Here is an 8,940-nt window from a genome sequence, read left to right as displayed (position 1 = left end):
CCAACCCCCCCCCCCAAAAAAACTGACCTATTCATTTGCAGCTTCCTTTTTGGCAGTTGACACAAATTGGGAGGCGGAAATAGAAGCAGTAGATTTGCGGGATTAAAAGAAGGGCAGAAATATCTTTTTGAGGCAAATATGAATGCTGCAGTCATAGAATGCCAACATAAAATTAAACCACAAAAATATGTATGACTTTTTCTTGTAAAATTGTAAATTTAGAATTGTGACTATTCCCATCAAATTGACCTTTGACCTTTTCTCTCAAATATTTGACTATATTACAACATTGCTTACCCCCCCCCCCCCCCCCACACACACACACACACACACACACACCGTTTTTTGAGAGTTATATTCAGCAATGTTCATTTCACATTGACAAAATTGCACTTCACAACCGTAGCAGAAAAAAAACAAAACAACTGTTCGTTAGTGTGCTTTAACGAGGTACAAATGCACGTTTTCGCCCCATCTTCATCATCAACATGCGCCTCAGCTTCCAGGACCCTTAAGTGTTTGTTAACAACAACAAGCTGCTGAGCAGCGGATGATCAATGAGGGCAAGGCTGCAATCCATCAGTTTGCAATACGTTTGTGTCCCCCTTCCCCTCCCCTTCCCTCCTCCACTGCCGCCAAAGGCACAACAGCCCTCACCTCCCCGCCCCGCCCCGCCACGCGCTTACGCAGAAATCCGCTGAGTCGGGTCGAACATAAAAGCTCGGCATCCATTTCATCAGCTTTGCACACAAAAGAAACCTTCTCTCCATGAGTCATTTATTCCCATCGCCCCCTGTATGATTTCCCCGCTATCAAAGTACCCCGCCCCTCCCCGCCTTCGTCGACGTCAGACCTCAAAGCGTCACGTCGAGGTTAATTGTCTTACAAGGACGGCCGACTAGCATAAAAATCGTTACGTTGTGATGGAAGGTGACCCCCAAGTCAGAACTAGCCGCCTATCAAACTAAGGTCAAACAAGCCCTCGTTCAAGGTCATTTTTTCTTTTTTTTTTTTTTTTATTTAAGCATCTCAACAACAAGCTCTTAAAGCAGGCACAAATCAAGTCAGCACTATTGTCATGCTGCTTCTAGTTTTTCTGGCAGTTCTGTGACTCCTCCTGCTGGCCGCCAGGGTAACGACATGCTTTTAAACCTGTTGAATGAAGTTTACAAAGACTTGACGGAAACGTTCCATGGGACGTTTAGCTTGGAATTGATGGTAATCATTTTAACAATGAAAATATATTTTATAGTTTTACAAAAATCAACATGCACAATTTTGTTTTATGAATAATTCAATCTGCAATGTGTTTGTACTCCACGATGTGGAGGATAAATCACAACATGAAAAATATTCTCCCTGCACCCCCAATATTTAAGCGGCCAAAAGTACAAATCCATATCCGGGATGCTAAAATTATATCAGCTCTATCAGTTTTGAAAAAAAATCAAAGAGGATGTAATCTTGAATGTAACTGACTCTATTTTTGTGAAAACATCAAAGACATTTCGGTCTTCAACTCTTTTACACACAGCTAAAGAGTCTTCAACGTACATAGCACATGTAGTTGTGTCACCATCAAAGATGTTTTTTCTTCCATTCTCTTGAGCGTATGTGTTTTTGAGAACGTCAAAGACGTTTGGGCCTTCAACTCACGCTCTCTCTCACTCGAGTTTTGACACTCCCATCGATGATGATGTCTGTTTTCTTGAGGTGTAACGATGGCGTTGTTGTGGCAGGAGCGCCAGCTTCTCGCAGGCCACGAGAAGCAACGTTTTCCTGGGCAGCGACTCGGCCGTCCAGAAGCTGTCCCACGGCTTCTCGCACTGCCTCAACGGGATGGGCGCTCAGCTGCACGGCTTCTACAGCCTCCCCAAGCCCGGCAAGCAGCAGCAACTGCCGTCCGCGCCCGACGATTCCCCTCAGGAGGCCTGCTACGTGCTACCCCGCGGCTACGAGGCCCACGGCGGCCCTCCCGAGCTGGACCTGGAGAACGAGGAGGTGTACTCCTTCCAGACGCCCTGCAACGCTCTCGCCGCCGCCGAGCGGCCCACCGACAACTACGACCTCCCGACGCCGCCCGGCTCCTTCTACCAAATACCGCGGACGTTTGATAAGAACCACAACGCGCTGACGCCGTCCAGCTCCGAGTCGTCCTGCGCGCCCCCGCCCAGGCCGCCCAAGCCCGGCTCGGACGGGCAGTGGGGGAGTCCGCACTCGCTCGGGAGCCAGAATGGCGATGCTTCGGCCGCCATGTCGGTCATCCCCAGAAGGAATACGCTACCCGCCGTGGAGAACATTAGACTGCACAGAGGTACGTAGTGCAGTGCTTCACATAGTTGGTGAGGGACTGAAGTTGGTTTCAGAGAATCCATCCGGGCTTTGGCGCCATCTTGTGGCATTTTAGGGAGTTTCAGAAAAAGCACAAAAGACATGGTTGGCTTGGTCTACCTGTCAGAGACAACAAAAAAAAAATGCAAATAGTGGACCGCAGATTGGTGGAGATTTAATTGTACTTTCTTGTTGATAGGCTCTTCCTTTGAAACGAGCAGCCATCAGCGTCCTATCCATTTCAACAGCTCAGGCCAGTCTGTGGAGTCAGTCAACGACGGCTATAGCTCGTACCTGGTAAGTCGCCCAAATAAACATTGAATATACTTTTATACGTTTTCCCGCCCCAAAAGGTTCTTGTCACTGCATCAATTGAATGGCCATTGTGCCACTCTTGTTGGTGTCTGGCTACCTGGGGGAAGTAGAAGACTGACAGAGGGCTATATTCTTGAGACATCTTAACTCCTCTCAGCTCATCAGTACGGCACTAATATTAGTCACTCTTTGCAGAGGATAAATAATGCATGTTTGAGTACCTATCAATTGTCTGTCTCCGTTTTTATTCAATCCATTGCTAAAAGGGTTGGAGCACCGCAACATAGATGCTGATTTTTTTTTTAATACAAAAAGTATCATTCTCTTTGTTTAAAGTTGAGTTTGACAGTAAACTTCAACTGGGTGTGGCAAAAATCAACTCTAAGCCTTTGAAAAAAACAATCTTGCTAATTGCATCTGCCAAACTGCTGCTTGTTGTAAAGTGAGTTGAGTCACTCCCAAAATTCCGCACTCGCAAATCAAAAAAAAATAAAAAAATCTAAACTGGAGTCATTCGTATCTCAAGGAACCCACGTAAATCATATTCGCACCAATAAAGTGCAATCAGACAAATTCCCGTGGCAGCGGCTGTTAATCACAATTACTCAACCTGTGCGCCCTTCCCAGAGGACCAGAACCCCCCTGACCCGCTCGGACAGCGGCAACTCGGATGACAACTACGTGCCCATGAATCCCGGCTCGTCGCCGCTGAGCGCCGCCCAGGCCGACAGTCCCAAGAACGTGTACATCCCCATGAGCCCCGGGCCGCACCACTTTGACTTCCCGGGCTTCTCGGCCACGCTGCCCACCCGCAAGGGCAGCAGCGCCTCGCTGTGCCACCGGCCCGGCCGCCTCAGCGACGTCACACCGCCGCCCATCAATCGCAACCTCAAGCCCAACAGGAAGTGTGAGTGGCGGCAAGATGTGTGTCGAAACCACTGATTGTAATTTAGTCTTTTGGTCTGGACTCTAATATACATGTACATTTTCTGAACATGAAAGACAATTTAGTCTCCAGCATTTTTTTTTGCTGATCGTGCCGGCCATCTTGGAATTGGACTCTGAAATGGTGCTGACAGTGCGCTTTTGTCTTCCGCAGCCAAGCCAACACCTCTGGATCTGAAGAACAACGGCTTCATTGATGAGCTGCCGTTTAAGAGCCCGGTCACCATGTCCTGGACGCGGCCCATGTGAGTCTCACCCAAGTGTCTTTCACGCACGCACGCACGCATATGTTCGGCAAATATGTATAAATATCAACTGGAACCACCACAGGCCCGCCATGAACTCCGTGTCGTCGCAGCGTTGTCGCCCCATCTCCACGCAAAGCATCACCAGCACCGACTCTGCAGACAGCGAGGAGAACTACGTGGCTATGGTGAGTGCCTCCAGGACTCGCGTCACATGACTCGACGATGACATTTAACTCGCGTTGTGGAACTCGCTTGTCGACTGAGATATGACTTTGACGTTATACGATCTAGCGTAGACTTAACTCGACTTATGACGACCCGACTGACCGTTGTTAACGCTTGTCCTGCCCCCAATAGCAAAACCCAGCGTCTACCTCGCCAGCCGTGAGCGGCACCAGCAGTCCGGCCCTTCGCAAGAGCGGCAACGTGGACTACCTGGCGCTGGACTTCCAGCCTGGCTCGCCCTGTGCACACAGGAAGGTAAAATTCTCTTCAACTGCATCTTGAATTGCTTACTTTGTTGGATTTATCAGGCATAAAAAAAATAAAAAAATCTGCCACATATCCAAACATCAAAATCTCGATTCCACATCATGGCCGCCTTGTCACTCATGTGTTTTGGTCACTCGGCAGCCGTCGACGTCGTCGGTGACGTCTGACGAGAAGGTGGACTACGTGCTGGTGGACAAGGAGAAGACGCAGGCGCTGCAGAACACCATGCAGGAGTGGACCGACGTGCGGCAGTCTACTGAATCCGCCAAGGCGGTCAAGTCTTGACACTGAGTACATGTGACGTGTCCATTACTGGGAAAGGGTGTGGTGGGGGGTGTTGCTGTTCGGACCACCCAAAAAGCCATAACTTAGAGTACCTATGCCTGTTCTCTGCCATAATTTATTTTTAACCTTTGTATGGACCAAATATGAGCCCTTTGTGGCAACGCAATTTTTCCCCATAGCTGCCCCCTCCTCTCAAATTCTCCTTTTAGAATCAACAGAGAACTGCGTGACACTGCTGTCGCCATTTTACTCCATTTTGATGACGTAAAAGGATCTCTTGATTGGCTTAGTAGGCTCAAAACGCACAAGGCGTTTGTCACTATAAGCCACTATGAAGAAAAATAGACATTGAGGACATAAACGCAGACAAGGAGGACAGCAATGTAAGGTGTCCAATAGTGTGGCACCGGGCCCTCTCTGCTGCAGGGGCTGTGCCCAAATACCAAATGTTAAACGCAAGTGTGGTCCAGTTGCCGACATAAGCAACGTTTTGTTTTTTTTTGCTATATTTAGCATATAGCAACTCTAGCCACTCCAATAAGCACGTTTCCACACAGTCTTTCCGCTCTCCTTATGAAATTAGCCTGTTTTGAGGGGGCGGCCCGATGTCGTGCGAATGAGCCACTGCTCACCCCCCTGCCTCGAATGCAGCGGGTGCTTTTGACCTGATGGTGATTGCGCGTAGTCTGAAAGCGGAGGATCTTGCCACAGCGCAGCTGCCAAGTCATGGGTGGACAAAGTTGGTTTTGGGGGTGGGATTATGTGAAGGACAGTTTTGATGTCACAATTGGGCAAAATTCTGAATGGCTGAGCGAGCTCACAAACTCGGTTGTAGAAAAGTTGGAGACACCCGATTTTTTATATACAAGAACAAAAAAAAATTATCTGGTTTACTTTATATGGCAAAATGGAGCCCAAACAAGAGTTGAACCTTTAGGAATAAAAGTCGCAAACAGTCCAAGTTTTGGTCAAACCCGAAACACTACGAATGTTTCAGAGGTTGTGCGATTTTGTGAGTCGGCTCAGTTTGTATTTGAAGCCAAAGCCGATTGAGTCGAGGCAAGGCGAGTTGAATACCGCGTCCACGATGCCTGCCGTGCACTGACCTTACCAAGATGGCCGCTCCCTCGCCATACAAGCCATGTAGCCATGCGCTCAGGCGCCTGACAAAGTGCACTCACGGAAAGAAAATGGCCCCTCTTCAAGTCAGAGCGTCCACGGGTTTGAATTGCCTTACTCCCACATGATTGATTTGCCTTCCTTTGGTCTTTTTGTCGCATTTAGGCACAAGTCCAAGTGTTTGATTCGAACGAAAGCCACTTTGCTAGCTTAATTGCCTCCTCATGGTTTTTCTACCAATTTTTACTGCTTTTTATATACATTTTTTAAAACCTTTTTTCCCCTACTCTCAAGCAAGCTCTACGAAGTAGTATTAAGTCCTCACTGAGAAGACCAAAAAAAAAAAAAATCATGCGATGAGATTGAAGTCGTAATTTTATGAAAATTAATTCAGAACTATTTTTTCCAAATGTTTTTAACCCTTTCATGCACCAATATTGATGACCTGTAACCTGATAACATGATAAGCTGTCCACTGTAGTGACCGTTGTCCCTGAAAGGGTTAATGGTGGCCTCGTAAACGTTTTTTAACACGTGAATGTCAAAATCTGCCCACACGTCTGAGCCAACCATTCCTTCTCGTGCCCTTGCAAAAGTTCGACTTTTTTCTCATAAAATGTCAAATATTTCCTCGTCCATAATATACCTTTTTTTTTCTTTTAAAAATATACAACTTTACGTTTTGAATGTTAGAGATTAATTTCTTTACAATTATTTCACAGACTATCATCCTAAAATTACATTTACGTTATTTTTTTCTTCATAAAAAATTAAGATTTGTTGCTTGGAAAATATATGACTTTTGTTTTACAAATGTAAAAACATTTTTTCTCAATTATTTACTGTTGTAAAATCGTTTTAAAAAGGACTAATCTTGTTTTTCACAAAAATATTTTTTTTAATCTCTAAAATGCGACTTAATTCTCGTAATATTCCAACAAGTGTTGAAACTAAATAACAATCTAAAACACTGTTTTTCTTGTCCCCAAAACAAAACTTTATTCACACAAAATTACAACTTTAATCTCATCATGTTTCATTATGGTCGTCGTCCTCCTTCGCAATATTCCAATCAGGGAGGGAGGCAAAATGAAGCGCATAGTTTTTCTTACAGTTGTGCATTTATATTCCATGTGATTGACTGTTTGATTTTTTCTTTTTTTTTTTAGATGAAAAAAAACGTTCAGGTGGGCAGTTTGCATGTGCAGAGCAAGCAAAATTGAAACAAATATATCAGACTGTTGGAAAACGAAATGGAAGCCGCTCATGATGTAATTTATAATCCATCAGACGAGCCGCGCGTGTGTGTGCGTGCGTGCGTGTGCGTGTGATTGTTGTGTTATTAGACTGTGATCGTGCTAGCGTGTGACATGATGGCGGGGGGGGAGGGAGGGGACGTACTGTACTTGTAGACGTGATGTTTGTTCTTCTTGTTTCCTTTTTAACCACTGGTATTGCTACTACTGTAAAAGCATTTGCTCCGGTTTGTTTGTGTGTACAGTATACGTGTGTCTTAATTTATTAATTTATTGTGTATCCGCCCAAAGTCGAAGGGCCTTTCTCTCTTTCTGCAGTCGCCGGCCGCATTATTAGGTACACCTGGTGCCACCACCGCAAATAACAGGCACGTTGTTCCATGGATAATAGTGGGCATGATGACGAATCGGCGTTTTGGATCTCACGATGAGGTTGTGCGGGTGTGCCTAATGAAGTGTCTGGCGAGTGCTCCTGTCCCGATGGTGTGAAGCAATACGAGAAGAAGAAGTCAGTGTGGTGCAGCTCATGGAGACTTTGTTATTCCTGATGTATTATGGTCAACTGTGGATGTAGAATAAATCGACAAGTCAGCGTCTTCTTGTAAGTCTTTTTTTTTTCCCCAACGCTAAGTCACAGATGCACAATTTATATGAACGCGTCCTTTCAAGATACAGAAAAGAACATTTGTGACTGTGAGAGCGACACACGCGAAAAGAAGTGGTGTCTCTCTGTCAATGAAATGAAGGGTAGGGACATTCCACTTGTGTCAACGGGATGCATTTTTGCATACACTCAAAGTATCGAATGACACTACTTAAGTATCGAATTGCCGAACCGTGAATTTTGTGTATTGTTGCACCCTTTACATCCTTTCATGGATAATATGCATTGTATACAAAACACTGTAAAACTACATGAATTTTCAATGTGTCATTTTATCTGACGACTACAGATATATATGTAAAGGTAAAACTGAAAAAATATATATACTGTATATGTTCATCAAATAATGCAATGCAAAAGATGATAAAATTATCTTTTTTTTTTTTTTAAGGTCATATGAGGTCCTCCAAAATCAAATGTTACAGTAATGACTTAATGTTTTTATATTAATGGATAGATGGATAGAATTAAAAATTGGTTTCATGGTGGTGGACTGGTTAGTACATCCGCCATACAATGCAGAGGCTCTGGCCTTCCTGTGTGGGTGTTCTCCGGGTACTCCGGTTTCCTCCCACATTCCAAAAACATGCATGGCAGGCTGATTGAACGCTCAAAATTGCCCCTCGGTGTGAGTGTGAGCGTGAGCGTGCTATGAAACTTCACACGTTTCCTCATGTGTCCACCAGATGGCGCCAGTGCGCTGCCACCTACTTCCTCGTGTCCGTGCGCGCGCGCGCCACCTCGCAGCAGGCATCACGTTAGCACAATGAGACTCTCTGTTGCCTCATGCACGCGCACGCACGCACTTACACTGCCGCTGTCAATGGACTGTTTGAGAAGGAGCTCAATCCAAGGACACGCCGCGCGAGGAAAGAACAAGACGAACTCCGAGTGGATTCTGTGTAGTTTTCGACGACTTTTTCACTCGGCACTCCCCCCCCAAGACGATTTTTCGGTGACCCAGCGAGGAGCACGTGACCGTGACTGTGAATGGAAAAGGTGTCAATGACGATTTGATTGAATCCGAGAGTGGATTAAGTGCTTTTAATGAGACGTTCCCCCCTCGCAGGACGCCAATTCATCGTGTGACTTTTTCAGTGTGTCTTTATCGCACTTTGGAGCCACTTGTGTCCTATTTTTGCAGGATTTTTTTTTCCCACATGGGATCTTAGCAGAGTAGTCTCCTTTCAAAGCCAACCCCATCGAGCCCGACCTCCCCTCGCCCCCGGATGGGAGAGGCGACCCCGGCTCAGTCCGCCGCCGCCGCCGCTGGCGCCTTCACCCC

At 46.0% G+C, this 8,940-nt stretch overlaps 2 protein-coding genes across 3 annotated transcripts in view; both read left to right on the top strand.

Annotated features, from left to right (window-relative positions):
• The window catches only part of gab2 (GRB2-associated binding protein 2), a 38,173-nt gene extending 32,097 nt beyond the window's left edge, over positions 1–6,076 (top strand). For both annotated transcript variants that reach the window (XM_019887331.1, XM_019887332.1), the window contains exons 4-10: positions 1,740–2,314; positions 2,531–2,628; positions 3,274–3,553; positions 3,746–3,836; positions 3,922–4,024; positions 4,197–4,319; positions 4,473–6,076. In XM_019887331.1, coding sequence (XP_019742890.1) covers positions 1,740–2,314; positions 2,531–2,628; positions 3,274–3,553; positions 3,746–3,836; positions 3,922–4,024; positions 4,197–4,319; positions 4,473–4,616 — 1,414 coding nt within the window. In that variant the 3' untranslated portion in view covers positions 4,617–6,076. The remainder of the gene's footprint in view (positions 1–1,739; positions 2,315–2,530; positions 2,629–3,273; positions 3,554–3,745; positions 3,837–3,921; positions 4,025–4,196; positions 4,320–4,472) is intronic.
• Positions 6,077–8,137: 2,061 nt separating this feature from the next.
• The window catches only part of maml2 (mastermind like transcriptional coactivator 2), a 31,522-nt gene continuing 30,719 nt past the window's right edge, over positions 8,138–8,940 (top strand). Inside the window, exon 1 of the mRNA XM_019887307.1 lies at positions 8,138–8,151. Coding sequence (XP_019742866.1) covers positions 8,138–8,151 — 14 coding nt within the window. The remainder of the gene's footprint in view (positions 8,152–8,940) is intronic.

This window comes from Hippocampus comes, unplaced genomic scaffold (assembly GCF_001891065.2).
Source record: "Hippocampus comes isolate QL1 unplaced genomic scaffold, H_comes_QL1_v1.1 scaffold194, whole genome shotgun sequence".
Taxonomy (NCBI): domain Eukaryota; kingdom Metazoa; phylum Chordata; class Actinopteri; order Syngnathiformes; family Syngnathidae; genus Hippocampus; species Hippocampus comes.
Note: the sequence above shows the minus strand (reverse complement) of the source record. Positions and strands in the feature narration are given on the sequence as shown.